At 28.9% G+C, this 17,684-nt stretch overlaps 2 protein-coding genes across 2 annotated transcripts; both read right to left on the reverse strand.

Annotated features, from left to right (window-relative positions):
* Positions 1 to 1,244: 1,244 nt before the first annotated feature.
* On the reverse strand, positions 1,245 to 5,109 carry LOC140974977 (transcription factor MYB20-like). Its single transcript, XM_073438470.1, has 4 exons — positions 4,977 to 5,109; positions 3,201 to 3,229; positions 2,980 to 3,106; positions 1,245 to 1,525 (listed from the first exon to the last, which is right to left on the reverse strand). Exons 1-4 carry the CDS (start codon positions 5,107 to 5,109, stop codon positions 1,245 to 1,247), a joined length of 570 nt encoding a protein of 189 aa, XP_073294571.1.
* Positions 5,110 to 11,589: 6,480 nt separating this feature from the next.
* Positions 11,590 to 16,485, reverse strand: LOC140975414 (serine/threonine protein phosphatase 2A 57 kDa regulatory subunit B' theta isoform-like). The gene is made up of 3 exons (XM_073439116.1): positions 16,331 to 16,485; positions 14,370 to 15,858; positions 11,590 to 12,229 (listed from the first exon to the last, which is right to left on the reverse strand). The coding sequence occupies exons 2-3, from the start codon at positions 15,567 to 15,569 to the stop codon at positions 11,885 to 11,887; spliced, it is 1,545 nt and encodes a 514-aa protein (XP_073295217.1). The 5' UTR covers positions 15,570 to 15,858; positions 16,331 to 16,485; the 3' UTR covers positions 11,590 to 11,884.
* Between the last annotated feature and the right edge of the window lie 1,199 nt (positions 16,486 to 17,684).

Here is a 17,684-nt window from a genome sequence, read left to right on the forward strand (position 1 = left end):
ATGCAATATATGATTTATGTGTTTTTTATGTTCTTTATTCAAATTGGAACTGAACTCAATTGACAACATAAATTACTTTTAAATCATTCAAAAATACATTTAGCTTTTAAACCTTGATTAGTTCATCGATACGATCTACATGCATACGAAAACAACATAAATTCAAGTTTAAAATGTATTTTTCATTATCAAAATTTTATTATTATTTTTCCATACATTTTATTTTTTGATTTAAGTATATTATTTATATTTCCTCTATTTTATATGATTCACATGCGCGCACACATATTTATAAACAAAGTTTTTTCCATATCTGGAAAGTTTTTCGTCAAAAATAATATGTTATAAAAAAAATATCATTATTAATGTATTCACACACCGCATTAATATTTGAAACACATAGAAAATAAATATGTAATTGAATGTGAATTGTTTTCAATTCATTTTTTAAAATTCAAATTTAAATTTGATGTTTTTTGAAATTATAAACTACATTTACGTGTTTGCATTGATTATATTATTCTATTTAATTTCGATTATGGTTTTAAGTTGTGTGTTACTTTTATAGAATTTATGTTTACTACTCTCTATTATACTAAATAAAATATAAAAGCTTTTATATAATATTATGTTTTTCAATTTTTTTAAAAGAGTGTCCGTAAATTGTTGTTAATAGAAATTTAATATAAATATTTTTAACATGTCCGAAAAATAATTAATTTTTTAGTCAAAATTTATTAATATAATAAATGAAAAAAAAGTTGATTTTTTTTTTTTGAAAACTCAAAAAATTTGAATTTTCTAAAAATGTTTATTTATTCTTTAAAATTTTGATAAACAAAATAATATAAGATTTTTTAAATATTTTTGTATTCTTTTTATTTATAGCAGTTCCACTAAACCATGATAATAAGTCAATTTAACGATAAAATATTGTTATCATCATTTGAGCGTTATTTCAAATGATATTAATATTTTGATATAATAATTTTTGATAATAATATTTAAAATTTAAATATATTCATTATATTAAATCAATAATTTTAAATAATTATTCAAACACTAATATTTACTAATTTTAATCATTATTTATATAAAATAGCACTATGTGCATCGCATGGGTGAAATACTAGTGTATGGTTTAAAATGAATCTTTGCAGCTCAATCTCATGGAAACCTATATTCAAAATGGTTGAAACTATCCCATAAAAAGGGATTATCAACCCAATTCTGGAAAGGATCCATTAACCAATCCCCAAAGATTCAGTATTTTGAACCACAACAGAACCTCCCATCATCAAATTCTTGATGCAAGACTCATCATCTTCTGCTTTTTGCCACATCTGACCATCTTTAGAAGATGAAACAATTTCTTGAACTTCCAATCCGTGTTGATTTTCTTTACTCTCCGAATCCGAAGCCGGCTCGATTCGCTTATGAGTCAAGGGGTCTAATCCCAACAGCTTCATTTTCTTCTTGATCCTTGTGTTCCAATGGTTCTTTATTTCGTTATATCTTCGACCACCTGCTACAAATCCCAGATGGCATCATATACAAAAACACTTTTAACTTGCTACAAAATTGAATTTGTTGAGTATGAAAGTGATTGTTTAACATTAAAGTACATAAAATATTGAGATTGTGTGTATCATATTTTAAGTGTTGTGTGTAGGTGTTGTAACACGTATTTACAACATGCAGCGGAATATATTAATTAAACACACATATAAACTTTAATGACTAAAATAAGACAAAATAAATCATTTACAAATATAAAAACTTGTGCGGTGTCTCGAGCAAAATATTCACTAGAAATTTGTAAATAGTTTACAAAATAATACTAGTGAAACTACGAACAACGATATTTCTTAACAATTCAATGAAGTAAATTGCATTCCAAATAAACAAAAACAAAACCATGGATGGAACGAATCAATTGTCGAAATATGGAGTCACAAATAACTTCTCAACCAATACTTTACACAAGTGTTGTCTTCGAATGTCTCCAACACTTCACGCCAACACAACAAATAGTGTTAGTCGACCATGCAAAATCCTCACTAATATAATTATTTGCTTTTCTTTCTACTCTCAAAACCACCGTCTGAGCAGCAGCAATGATCTCTCTTATTTATAAACTTCATTTTTGCCCTAGAGTTTATTCCTTGTGTAGAATTCTTCACAAGTAGAAACAAGAATTTCATTGAGAAATAAACTCTTTTGAACAATAGTATAATATTTAGAGATCTTATCATAAATATCAATAATATCACAATATTATCGAACAAGGAAAATATCAATATTATAGAAAATTTTATTAGTCTAGAAGGCAAAACTCTATATTTTAATATACCAATATTACAACAAGAAAAAAATTAATTAAAAATAATATTCATTTCAATCATCTCCTTTGGTCCTTTCTGAACAAAACATCCAAAAATGACATTATCTTTCTTATATGCATTATCTTTGCATGCATAATAACTTCCTTTGAGTTAGATAATTATCTCTCTGTGAATTTAGTACAATATTGTCAAATATGTGTTGTAACATTTACACTAGAACACTCAGAAATATAATTATTAACGGAACAAGATAACTAAATCAAACGAAATTTAAAATTTAGAGATAACACAATAAAAGAAAATCAAACAATTTACGGAGCATCTCCAACAATATCTTGATGATCATCATCATCAAGTTCAACACGAGACTTATCCATTTTTGCTTCAGCAACAACTTCGAATTATGCTCCCATTTTTTGTTCAGCAAAGGAATGAACACCAACTTCTAACAACAACTCATACTCAGCCACTTGAGCTTCATAGAACTTAATAACCTCTCGTACGGTCTGAATTTGTTATCGGCCAAAATCCATCTGAGCTTGGATATGAGAGGTAGAGAGCATAACATACTCAGAAGGTTTTTCCCTCGAAATTGATTTAGCTTCAGCTGGTTTGATTCTAGATGTTGAAGCACCTCTGTTGCCAACATCCTGGGCAACACCAGGCTCAAACAAAGGAAGATCAACCTTCATGTTTCCCTTGAAATATACATGTGCAATCTTCAGTTGATCACCTACATCAGACAGTTCTTCATCTATATCCTTGAGAAATCATTGGGATTCCAAAATCCCATAGATCAAAGAGGGAAAAGATAATTTGATGGATTTGAATCAACTGCAGTACAATATTGAATACCATCTGGCCAAAACTGAATGCAGTACTACCTATACCAATCATGTAGAAAACAATATAATGACATGTGGTTTAGTAGCCACTTTATTGTTGGTTGAGGGAGTCCAATTTTTTATTGCAGTCTTATGCACAACATAATACAACGAAGTCGAGTTTGCAGCAGACAACCTTTCGGGATGATCTGGAAAAACTTTGATTAGTCTGCCAGTGAGAACATCAACATTGACATTGAAATCAGGTGTAACTTTCCAGTATTATTCTCTAGTATGGGTGTTATAGAAAGAATTTATCACTTCGGGATTAAAGCTGAAAATCCTCTCACGGACAAACACCCTGCCAAACTTCACCGATATTTCATCTCCAACACTGGATAGGAGATTGTAGTAAAATATCAGAACAAGTCTTCTAGCATAAGGAGTACAATTCTCACAATAGCAAACATTACTCGATCTTTGAAGAAACAGTCAGATCCTGATTTCCATAGGCCTCTACATCAATAATTTTTTCCTCAATAAATTCTCTATTGATGTATGGTGGCCACAAAGCTAAAGCAACTTCAAAGTAAAACTTTGTGGAGAAGGACTTGTTCACATCATAGTCCATAGAGTTTATGTTGTTTTCGCAACATTAGGTTTTTATTGATTAATAGACTTTTCCCTCGGACCTAATTAATCAATATACGTGAAAATTAAAACAAGGAGGCACAAAAAAATCAAAGAAGAATTCCACTCTCTTTAACGAGAAACACATGGAATTTCTCATCTTCTTTCCACAACTCTAGACTAAGTTTTATTTCTGATTCAACACTGTGATGTTTTTTGCGCTATAATTTAATATTTTTGTTTTGTTTAAGTATTTGTCTATTTATATTTAATTCTATGAAAGTTGTATGTCGATTAATCTGACAATTTAATTCGATATATAATTTTCTATCGCTATCCATGAATTCAGTGAGCCGTAATTGTCATGAACGATTGGTACCTAAGTAGCACTAGATTATGTGTATTGTGATATCATATCATATTTACTATGAATAAATCAACGAAACTCGATCTATCAACTGCAACTATCTCGGTTGTTAGATTTTAAGATTAACTGTTTCCACAAAACGAAAATACTATCTTTAATTAATATGGAACACTAGCGTGTGGCCAGTTGATTATTAATAAGTTTTGACTAGATGCTGGGTTTGGTCAATTAAATTAAGAAAGCAACAAGGATTTTAGCAGCTATTCCTATAATCCTAAAGTTAATTACTTGTAACTGCATGCATAAATAATATGTTAGCCGATGAACATTGATACAATTGAATAGTGGAATCCCCTTGGATCAGAGCTTGGTAATATTGAAATTTACATTTCATTAGTTATTTATTCTTGATTGTTTATTTCTTCTTGCATGCTTAATTAGTTGTAGTATTTTATTTATTTCTAATCAAACAAATGTCCTTTTTAATTGTCTTTTCTCAAAATAAATAAATCTCTCGTTCTTTGTTGATTCGAACATACTCACCATTACACTCATTTTACTTAGAAAGTAGAAATTTAAATTTGGTAGCTTAATGACAGCGCACCAGAAATTCACCATAAACAGCTAGTATAATTTTTACAACTGATATTATGTTCATCTGTTATATCATTTTGCATCCAACATCATTTGCCATAACTGAGACAATCGATGATCCTCACACATGAAAATAATTTTTCTTGCAATTCGAATATCTGTTGATCTTGATCAATTCGCCACGGGAAAATCAGAGAATGAAAGAACATAGGATACCTGCAAGCTCTGGAACAAGCCTCCAGCATTGAATGCCATTGTTAAGAATGAAGTTCATAAGCTTCTGATCTTCTTCCCAAGTCCATGGACCGCGTTTGAGCCCGATCTTTTCGCAACACGGCTGTCCCCCCATTTTCACAGAAGGGTTCAAAGCAGAATCCAAAATCAGAATGTTACAGTAATGTACAAGAATAAATTAAATGATGAATTTCTTGCAGATTAGTTTCCAGAGAAAAGGGTTGCTGCTGGCTTTTATCATGGAGCTAGCCAGGATTCTTCCAGCTAATGGGCAGATTAAAAAATGAGTACTTTGTCACATTTGATGGAATGCACAATCTAATATTAAAGATCGACAAATAAACCGGTTCGACATGGACTTATGCAAATTGAAGCTGTCCTAAAACCACAGTTGTCTCTCCATCTATCTGCATATTTTAGCGGCTGATCACGACTTCAAGATGAAACTCGAGGAGCTCGAAGTCGATATCTTTAATTTTATCACGGTATCTACGTCGCAGATAATCTAGAAACTATTCCTTAGTCTGTTATCGAAACATAGTCCACTTAGAAAGTTCGGTTCGGTTATCGGCTTAAAATTTAACTTGCTTGTTTACTAATGAGAAAATTAATGGAAAAAAAAAACTATGTTTCATCGTAAATAAATTTAATAAAGTTCGAGGCAATGCTCACATGCATTCGGAGCATAACATTTTTTTTTACCAAAAATCTTTAATATGATTTTAATATTATTTTTTTGGTAAAAAATAAAATCAAAAAAAGTGTAAATTCTTTGTTATAATTACTTGTGCGTCAATTGTGTTTCCATGGAACTAAATCCAACTCACTGGAAAATTAAGTTATGCAAATAGTTGTATCCTTGGAATGTGTTTAGCACACTTATAGTAAAATAATGAGAAACCAGACGTGTAAATGTCATTGCCATTTTTTATATATTCCATTTATTTTGTTTACATCTTGTCTTGTATTCATAGAAATAATTATATAATAATATCCTAATAAGTTTTAGAGTATGAACCCTCGATTCGGACATTGAGCTAGTGGCTGGCTTACCAACCATTTCTTCTCTTCATTTTTTGACCCCTTTTGCAGCAAAAGACCCTAATCCTATTAGGGTCTATCACAATATCTAATTTCGATATAAAAGATATTTTTGTTAATAAAAAACTTTCACACTATTTTTTCCTGTGTCAGTAATTTGTATGTAAATTTTCAAAGATGATGTCTTACATTGGAATCCATATATTTTTATAACTAGGTAAAGACACGTACGACGCACGTGAAAATAAATTTATGTTGTCAATAATTGTTGTTAAAGAAATGAGATCAGAAGATATTAATTTACAGAAAATTATATATTAATGATTTTCATGTTATTTTAGTCAATAGAAAATGAGTATGCTATATGTACAATCAAATTTGTACAATAATTCTTATAACACAAAAAAATCAATACAAAAATTTTATTTATCAAAATCTCATGATAAATTAAATATAAAATCTCATTAGACAATAACAAAATATCACGATATAATTGTTGTAAATATCGCAGTAGGATATATTGGTTGTTATTTTAACATTATCCGTAGGAAATTCAATGTAATATAATTTGTACAACAAGTATTATAAAATGAGTGCAAAAGATATTTGTTTAAAATTTTGTGTTATAAATCTAAGGTTATTCTTGAATGGAAGGATTTCAATACATTCAAATGTATTTTTGTTATTTAGTGAAGTGACATCGTAAACTTCAAATTCACTCATTTCATGTGTATATATATATTAGTATTTCATGTTAATTATGATATATTTCAAGTCCACCCATTAATAATGATGTAATTTGACATTCATTCCACTTTATATAAATAATAATATGTAAATAAGTCATGTGTAGATTCAATATTTGATCTATTGTTTCATTGTTAACAATAAAATTATAATTCTAATCCATGAAGTTGAAATCAATTCACCCAAGCGCAATCTAAATAAATTAATAATTGTTGAAAAACATATTAGTAATAATCTTATAATTTTGTATAAATTAGACATTGGAGAAAATATAATACAAAATTGATATCATAATAATAATTATAATTAAATTTGAGAGAAGAAAAAATTATAATACATAGCGTTGACCACTTATTTTACCACGTGCTACTGATTTATGAAAAATAAAAATACGATATAGATAATATATTCTAAATCTTAAATTAAGTTATTGCGTCAAATGTTTTCTTCTTTTATATTTTCAATTTTTATTGCTTTCACGATTTTTTTTTTTTGTCATCAGCTTTTTCTTCTTTGTGGAAAAAAACAATATTCTCATCATCTTCATTAGCAAATCTTATGGTGCTGTCGACATCAATCATTTGCATTTTCATATCTGTATTTTTTTATTCTTTGGTTGGAAAACTTTTTTTATAATAATTTTGATGCTGGAAATCTTTCTATGCAATAATTTAGTTATTCTGAATATTTATTCTTGTGTTGTTCTCGTTTTCTATTACTTATATTTCAATATTTTTACAATTGAGACAATTGATGATCGTCTTTTTTATTTTTAATTTCTTGTTGTTCGAAATCTACTGATATCTTTTTGCGTTCAATATTTCGTTGTTGAAATTTTTTCTTATATTTTGAATGTGTTCAATTATAAATTATTTAAATCGTTTTGTCCATTTTGAGAAGAAATGTATATTCTTCTCTATTTGATGCCTCTACAGGTCTCCACACAAACTAATTTTTTTTTTGGAAATTTTTTTTTTCGTTTAATCTACAAGCAAATAAAACCAAAGAATTTTGTTATTTCAGTCTTCTACAAATTATGTTTCATTTTTGTAAAAAAATCTTTTAACTTAATCTACAAGCAAATAAAAACAATGAATTTTGGTTATTTCATCATCTAGACAACTGAAAAATATGATTTAATTAATATGATATTAATTTATCAAAAAGTGTTCAACTCTTAGTGATATAACAGATTTATGCAATATATTATTTAAATACAAAACTTCAAAATTACGATCAACATATTTTTTTTTTATGTTTCATACTATATTATTGGAAGTATTAAATTTTTATATATTAATTTTTTTCTTGAGAAACTTCTTGCATATATAAACTCATTCAAAAGATTATAGATTTACAAAATAAAACAAATCATATTCGATTTAATATTTTGTGAAAAATATATGTTCACTTCATCTATAAACAAATAAAAACCAAATGATTTTGACATTTCTTATTATCAATCATAAATATTTATAAGGTCATCTTTCTTCTATATCCGATAATACTTCGTATCATTTTTGTGAAATGTAATTAACTGTCGAACCTTCTTCATAACACCGACCCACATGATTTAATTATTTGGCATCATTATTTTAATTCGTCGTTTTAAATTAAATAATCTCAATTAATGTAAAATAAATGATATTTAACATCATGTCCTTACACAAATTATGTTTTTTTTTTTTGGAAAAAATTCAATATATTTATAACCAAATAAAACAAAAAAATTTTGGTATTTCAATATTGTACAAACTAATTGTTTTGGGAAAAAATTATTTCACTTCATCTATAAACAAATAAAACCAATGAATTTGTGTTTTCAATATTCTCAAATTAATATTTTATGGGAAAAATATGTTCAATTCATCTACAAGAAAATAAAAACCAAAGAATTTTGGAGTTTCAATCTTATTGGCTACTTGATCCTTACCTAACATACATAGATGGACAATTTTGACATCATCATAATAATTGATTTTACAAAAAACATCATCACCAAATTAAATATAAACTTCTTGCATATATAAAATCATTCAAAAGATTATAAATCTACAAAATAAAATAAATCACATTCAAACAATTATTTTTGTGAAAAACATTTGTTCACTTTATCTACAAGTAAATAAAAACCAAATAATTTTGACATTATCTATGGAGAAGTAGTGAGTAATGCTAATGAATAATTTTTATAAAAATTTATTTATCATAATTTTAAAATTTTACATTCAAAGATTTATCTTTTAAGTTTACAAAAAGCTGTAAATGTTTTGTCAATATATATCTCTTATAAAAATACTCCGTTAATTGCAAGAATATCTCATAAAGTAATTGTTATAGTTTATAGCCTTTAAAAGAGTAAAAAATAGATAAAATTAATACAAATATATTTATGCAATCTTATATCGTTAAATTTAAGTAATAAACAAAGGCTTTGAAAAATATTAGTCGACTTTCTTTTTGATAAAGAAATATAGATAGAATAAATACCCACGAAATATTTATTAGGATTATCTATATTTATATTTGATAATTCTTGTATCATTTTGTAATTGTAATTAAACGTCGAACTTTCTTCATGACACCAACCTTGGTAAAACAAAAAGAAAATTAGTTTAATTATTTGGCTTCATTAGTTTAATTATTCGTTTTAAAATAATTAATCTTAATTAACGTAAAATAAAAGATATTTAACATCATATCCTTATACAAATTAATTTTTCGTGAAAAATATATTTTCACTTTATTTACAAGCAAATAAAACCAAAGAATTTTGGTATTTTAATTTTCTACAAATTAACTTTTTTGTGAAAAAATCTACAAATTAAGTTTTGTGTGAAAAAATTCTTTTCACTTCATCTATAAGCAAATAAAACCAATATATTTTTGTATTTCAATCTTTTCAAATTAATACTTTTTGTGAAAAAAATTTGTTCAATTAATCTACAAGAAAATAAAAATCAAATAATTTTAAAGTTTCAGCTTTCTTGGCAACTTGATCATTATCTAGCATAAATGTAGTTTGACAATTTTGTCATAATCATAATAACTGATTTTACAAAAATATCCTCACTAAATTTTTTCTTCTGTATGTACAAACTAAGGACAACCTTTAAAAGAGTAAAAAATAGATAAAATTAATACAAATATATTTATGCAATCTTATATCGTTAAATTTAAGTAATAAACCAAGGCTTTGAAAAATATTAGTCGACTTTCTTTTTGATAAAGAAATATAGATAGAATAAATACCCACGAAATATTTATTAGGATTATCTATATTTATATTTGATAATTCTTGTATCATTTTGTAAATGTAATTAAATGTCGAACTTTCTTCATGACACTAACCTTGGTAAAACAAAAAAAAAAAAATTAGTTTAATTATTTGGCTTCATTAGTTTAATTATTCGTTTTCAAATAATTAATCTTAATTAACGTAAAATAAAATATATTTAACATCATATCCTTATACAAATTAATTTTTTTGTGAAAAAAATATTTTCACTTTATTTACAAGCAAATAAAACCAAAGAATTTTGGTATTTTAATCTTCTACAAATTAACTTTTTTGTGAAAAATCTACAAATTAAGTTTTCACTTCATCTATAAGCAAATAAAATCAATATATTTTTGTATTTCAATCTTTTCAAGTTAATATTTTTTGTGAAAAAAGTTTGTTCAATTCATCATTTCATCTACAAGAAAATAAAAATCAAATAATTTTAGAGTTTCAGCTTTCTTGGCAACTTGATCATTATCTAGCATAAATGTAGTTTGACAATTTTGTCCTAATCATAATAACTGATTTTACAAAAATATCCTCACTAAATTTCTCCTGCATGTACAAACTAAGGATAAAGTTTACAATACACAATAGAAAAACTTTGACCTTGGTTCACACTTTTATAATATGTATAGATGTGTAGATTATATAATATGGTCTATTTTGAACTTAAACTCTCATGAATTTTTTTTTGGATTTCACTTAAAAGATTTCTGAGATACCTTTTCATCTTATTAACTAATGATCTTCTTCATTTATTTTCAACATGGGAATTTGGCTGAATTCTTAACAATATCTCTTCAAACGAATAACCACCATTATTTTCATGGTTGAGATCTCCCTTCAAGCTCATCCGTCCATCCTCCACTTGGAAGATCATACACTCTAATCGAAGTAACTCATTTCCATTTTGTTGAGAGCGCATATCATATGTGAAATACTTGGAGGTATTTTGAGAGCTCATCACGGATTTAGTGAGAGTCTCAACCTCTTTCGCACATGCTTCAATTTTAATCACGATTCTAATATCACTTGTGCAATGAAACATATATATATCCATAATGGTATGATATTATCCACTTTAATCTTAAGTTTTCTTAGATTTGTTTTTGGACTTTACCCAAAATATCTCATATCAATGAAGATATATTTGTATCTTATTAACACATGATTTTCTCTATATATTTCTAATATAAAAACTTTGGTTGAATTCCCAATATAGAAATTAAGAACTTTAGAGATGATTTTGCAGGAAAATTTGCGATTTTGCACTTTTTTTTCTGTTAGTAATTTTGGTTTCATAGATTATCAAATTTCAATTTTAGTTCGCTATGTTTGTTATTTTTGTAATTTTATTTTTTTCCTACATTGCTTTGTCATTATGTTGATATATACAATGAACTTTTAAATTTTTATTATCGTTATTTTTCTGAGGAAATATTTATTACTCTTAACTATTTATCAACACAAATATTAATTAAAATATAATTTAACAACACTTGGTATATAAAACATGCAAAATGAGAACAAACAAAGATAGTCATCATATTTCTGCATGTTAAAACATTTTGAGATGCTTATTTATACACACTAAGATGAAAGAGTAAACAATCTTGTACTGCTCATCTGCTATATAAGCAACAGAGTCATGAACCATGTCTGAACAAGTAAAAAGTAGCGCCCAACTGCTAAATCTTACTATCAAACGGATTTCCTCAACTAAAACAAAACACTGAACAAGAGAAACCCAAGCAATAATTCAACTTAAAGGCGGGGGACGACTAGGAGTGAAAGGAGGTACATCTTTCTCCTGTGTCTAAGTTGCCCCAGTTCGAGGAACAAGAATAGCTTGACTACTCGCAGCCCTTTTTGCGGCGTGCTCTTCCAAGTGTATCCACGTGGATTCACGTTTCTCTTTTCTCTCGTTTTCCTTTGCTTCGTCGTCCTGAAACTTGATCTGGCATGCCTTGAATAGGTCCGGGTCGTGATCGTACAAGTTTTTGCGAACATTTAGTGTCAAACTGTGCACAACCTGATTCCAGTGGTGTCTGGCATTTCTCTCTAAAGCAGGAAAGATGATAGGCAGAATGATCTTGCGGTTTTGTTTGATGAGGCTGTCAATGTGATCGTTGTTCCACAAAAACAGAGCTCTCTCCGCCACCTGACAGTGAAGAAATACCCATAAATTTATTGGTAACCCACAAGGTTCTATTCTCCAAAATTTGATAAAATAATCTGAGAGAGAGAGAGAGAGATCAGACAAATTAAGTGGTACTATCGGCTGAGACTCCATGTAATCTTTTCAAAGTGCAGAAATCAGCAAAACGAGAATCTAATTACGGCTGTACCATTAACATAACATGCTAGCAAGCCTAGAAAGTTTCTTTCAAAAAGACTAATCAGCCTTTTTCTGGTCCCTGTGAACGAAAGTTCCCATTCCCCTGTCAAAAATAAACTACTGACTTTACAGGATATGAAATAGCTGCTCTTATGCCCCAAGACCAATAGAAGTAGAAAATGTCACAATACGGAAACAAGAGGTCAACCATCACCTCAAGCAAGAACAGCGAGTGACTCCTACTAACTGCTGCCCCATTTTCGCGACCATGCTAGTCGACAACAGCCTGCCTTACGAGATGAGGGAGGAGAATTTCAACTGCTGTTTTGGAGTTATCAAAAAGGTTTTCTTTACCTTATAGATAAACTATAAATTGGTCGAAATCATAACATCATTTTTCACCAAAAAATGTTATCACTTAATAGACCCTAACAAAACACACGCAGTTTATCCAGAAATAAATCTTCTAATCTAGAAGGCATCCAAAAATAACAGGATCACGTGGAATAAACATTTATGCTAAAAGAGAAACGTATGCTTCTTAAATTGCATGGTATACACCAAATAAAAAGTTCCCCGGCCACTGGTTTTTCACCTGTTAATGCGATAAACACAAAAATATCATTTCATGCATTATTTCACTTCAGAGGACGATGCCTATCTCTCTTGACGGAAAGACGCTATTAGGGACACATAAGGCAGATATGTTATCGTTGTTCTCCATTTGAAAATACGAAATAAGGTGACGAAATAAATAATCAAGTCAAAACATATACGTTTCCATCTCAACATATCCGAAACAATGGCCACATGCTCAGAACTGATCTACATCCCCATGTTGAAAACTCAATTGGCCTACCAAAACAACAAAGTATAACAAGTCTAAATCTTATGAACTTGATAACATATATTGGTCACTGACTTATCACAGGTCAAAATAAACTCAGCTAGAAATAAGAAGGATTCCAAGCTCAAGCATGACAATTCTCCAACACAATTGCAGCGAGTTGTAAGGTCCACAATTTGGAAAATAAGTTCCTTTGCTTTTAATAGTTAAAACATTAGAAAAATACTATTTGCCATATCAAAAATGTATTTTGAAGAAGTAGAAACAAAAGCCCAGGAGTCACATTTTCTACAATCTAGCTTCTGGCTATTTTAAGCAAACCAAACATTACAAAAAACGGTTTTTAAAAGCATAAGCATTTTGAAGGACATCTTCTCTAACAAAACTCATTCTAAGAATCAAAGTGTATGACAAAGTAATTAAAAGGAAAAGGCCCATTTGGGACCACTGCCAAATCTGTGCAAAAATCATTATAAAACTAATGGTTCAAATTTGAACACACCCACCTTGCACATAATATTCCAAAAGATTCTATCTGCTAAGGTTATTCCATTATACATTGTTACAGAGGGAATGGAAGAGAAAAATTATATAAACAGCATCGGTGATACTGCATCACAGCTGTCACAACTCACAAATATTAAATTTACCACAAGCAACCTTTATTCCTTGGATCATGAAGGGTCAAACAGAACAATAATTTATTCACTGCATTGTTTAAAATGCAAGCAGTAAAAAACTCAGTTATAGCTTCCAAACAGTCACTCGTCACTTGTAACCACACACATCAGCTCCCAACAAAAAGTACTAAAAAAATGAACCATATATAATAATGTAGTTGCCACTGAATCAGAATCAAACCGTTTCCCTCATATCAGATCCTCTCAACAATGCGCATGGCAATTACTTACACAAAAAATTATGGTTCCGTCAATCCTCTAAACTAAACAGGTCATGTTTCAAACAAATAAGGTGGAGTTAAGAATTTACGATAAGCCCATAATGAAATTTATATAAAACCGAACATAAGGCCAAAGCCTGGAAAACATACATGTAGAGTGAGAAAAAATGGAGAAAAAAGAAGAGATGGGATGTGCTAATATAAATAACACATACCTGAAAGTGTAAGCTACTCAAACAGTGTGAAATTTGATGAAACAAAGGTACCATGCAGCGTTGGAACTCAGGTGGCTGTGTCGCTTCTAAAACCTCCTCCAGCTCATTAAGAAACAGAACTTCTTTAGAGCTATTAGTGACCGGCCAATACTTGATCAATCCCCTAATAACAATATCAGCAAGCTTCGAGTCTTTCTCCACAAATTGTGTAATACAATAAGATAGCTGTTGGTGATACATGGCCAGGCATTTTGGTTTGTGTAGAGGAATTAATGTCCGGACAAGAAAGAGTTTGTGCTCTTCTTTTAGAGGCAAAGCAAATCCATTGATTATACTACCAAGCACTTCAAGAAATTCAGCAATGCCATTATGCTTATCAGTCTCAAAAACAAAATGATAGAAAATGTTGTTGATGGCTTTCCTGATAAACGACCGGTGAACCATAAATTTCCCGTAGATACGGTGTAGTATGGTTTTCAAATATTCCCTCTCTCTAGGATCTTCAGAGTCGAAAAGATTTAGCAATTTCAGAACAAAGGAATGATCAATGTATCTTTTGGCAACCTTAGCATCGGTTTCAGGTGAAGCAACAAACCTGAGCAAATATTCATACACAACTTGCAGATGAGGCCATGCAGGATCCATGGCAGGCTCTTCCTCGTCCAATTCAACACCATCTATAACCTTGTTATCCCTTGGCTGAGGAGTGAATTCCCGAAATATATTCACAGATACCATCTTAACAACTTCCTGCATTACAGTTTCTGTAAATTTTCCATTCGCAGATGTTATGTACTCCACTATCTCTAACAGGGTCTGCCTCTTGATCTCCTTTTCCTTAAGGTTCTTTGTAGGGTCGGTGAAGTCGAACAAAACGCAGCACATCTTCACTTTTCTGATAAATAATAACTGCTTTTCAGAGCTTGAGGTGTCTTTGAAACTCGGCAATGCTTCATATGAACCGGAGATAGAACTTCCATTGATTTTCAAGTTTTTATCTCGAATAAAACTATCTTCTGAATTATTCCCAGTACTTAAAGCCGAAAAAGGGGCTGAAATAACTTCATCTACTGCAGTGCTTAATCGTTTACTCCCCCCATCGCCTCTCTTTGAAGAAGTTGAAGAACTTGAAGAGAGGTTCGAGTCTCCCGCAGACTTTGAATGCTTTCTGGGAATCTTTCCGAGAATTTGTTTGATCATGTTTTGAACAAATCAACCAAAATTTATCCCCGATAAAACAGGCAATAAATGATGGAAAATTCAACTTCAAGAACGACAAATTCCACCAAAATCAACAGAGAGGCGTTGAATCTTTCTTTCGATGCTGACTCCCAAACCCACATTCAAAAGTTATCAAAATCAAACTACTGACCCAACAACAGACAGCGAGGTTCTAATCCAATTTCAGAAAGATCTTTCTGAGTTTGAAGTAGCTGAAATACGCGTCAATCCTTCAGGAACCAAAGCCAGCTTGCATTATCTACATGTTCTTCAAAAAAAGGGAAAAGAACCCTTTTTTCACCCAGGAAAAAATAAAATAATAAAATCAACAGTGCCAAACCAGAAACCCACTTTGAACCAAATATCAAAAGTCTAAAAGCTCACCGATCGACCAATTAGAAACCCATCTTTCCCTTCACGACCTAAAAGAAACCCACCACTCTTCACCAAAATCAAACCACAAATTTCGAGTATTTCCACTTCAAATCGAAAAACCCATAAAATGCGAAATCCACCAAAAGAAATCAGCAAAAACTCCAATTATCGCACCCCAAACAGACTAATAACTAATAAAAAAAATCCATCATACGTCTCCCCTCAAATTCAATCCGTAAAAAACAAAAAACAAAAAAAAGAAAGAAAGAAAGATTATCAGATAAAACAAAGAGCAATAAAGCAAGCTTTTATGAGAAACACAAATTTCAATATACAAATAATGAAGGGTTGTTGGAAAAGCTTACAGTAGTAGAGAAATAATACTTCCATCAGTAAACAATCACAATCTTTCATTCGTTCTCTGAAAATTTTCTTTTACCATGGTAATACTAATATTCCTTCTTCTGTCGTTTGCTGACGCTGAATATTTTATTGGATGAATTTTTCGTCCAACTGGAATTGTTAATAATAATTTATACCAATAAAATTAAAGGTACAACCAATATATCGTTATAACGATATTTACAATCATTATATCGCGAGATTTTACTATTATATCGCGAGATTTTGTATTCAATATATAGTGAGATTTTGACAAATTGAATTCTTTGTGTTGTACAAATTGATGTACAAATATGGATGTACATGTAACATCACTCAATATTTTAATGATATTTTTAAAAGCATGAACCTAATTATATATTTCAAAAATATATATAATCATTGTTCAACAAATTATTTAATATTTTGTTTGTTTAACGTTAAACTTAATTCAAGAAAAAAAAATCACTCTTGATATCTACAAATTTTAATTAAAATATTAATTTTATAAAATCATCTTAATTAATAAAAAAAAACATTGGTTGCTTATTTAACTTTTTTATATTAAATATTTTATTATGACGTTATATAGAATTTAAATAAATTTAATAGATAAAAATTTCATTTTGATTTAACGATTGAGTTTGGATTTAATTTTTTAAAAAATTAGAGTTTGAATTAATATTTGAAAGTAAATAATTTTCATCGGCTCGAATTTTAACTCATCTATATATCAAGAGATATATAATATTTTTCTTTTATATTAATATACTATTGATTTTTTTTTCAAATACCTATTTATAAATGCACATGTACTTATATAGAATAAGTCTCTTGTGAGACGGTCGCACGGATTTTTATCTGTGAGACGGATCAACCCTATCGATATTCACAATAAAAAATAATACTCTTAGCATAAAAAGTAATATTTTTTCATGTATGATCCAAATAAGAGATTCGTCTCATCAAATACGATTCGTGAGACCGTCTCATACAAANGGAAATAATGATCGGGTTGGGTTGGGTCTAGGTTGATCCGAGTTGACCCGAAAATTTTAATTTTTTTTTCAAAAAAATATAATTAATAAATATTGCCTACATTTTTATATATTGTATGTCTGAAAAATATTTATTGTATATTTATATCATAAATTTTAATAATTTAATATTTATTTAAATAATTGTTTATTTGATTTAATAATTATATTTTATTTTTCTACAATTAGATTTTCAAATTTAAATCATATATATTTGGGATATTTTTTTAATTATGTGTTTAAATTAAAATATTATTATTATTATTTTTAAATTTTATTTAATTTTCTTTAAAAAAATTCA

This window comes from Primulina huaijiensis, chromosome 4 (assembly GCF_012295235.1).
Source record: "Primulina huaijiensis isolate GDHJ02 chromosome 4, ASM1229523v2, whole genome shotgun sequence".
NCBI classification, from domain to species: Eukaryota; Viridiplantae; Streptophyta; class Magnoliopsida; order Lamiales; family Gesneriaceae; genus Primulina; species Primulina huaijiensis.

Coding starts and splice junctions, on each gene's coding strand:
- LOC140974977 (XM_073438470.1), bottom strand. CDS start 5,109: ATGGGGGGACAGCCGTGTTGCGAAAAGATCGGGCTCAAACGCGGTCCA. Junction 3,107..3,200: donor CATTCAGTTTTGGCCAGATG/GTATTCAATATT, acceptor TGATTTCTCAAG/GATATAGATGAAGAACTGTC. Junction 1,526..2,979: donor CCAGGATGTTGGCAACAGAG/GTGCTTCAACAT, acceptor GATTTGTAGCAG/GTGGTCGAAGATATAACGAA.
- LOC140975414 (XM_073439116.1), bottom strand. CDS start 15,569: ATGATCAAACAAATTCTCGGAAAGATTCCCAGAAAGCATTCAAAGTCT. Junction 12,230..14,369: donor TGAGTAGCTTACACTTTCAG/GTATGTGTTATT, acceptor CTTCACTGTCAG/GTGGCGGAGAGAGCTCTGTT.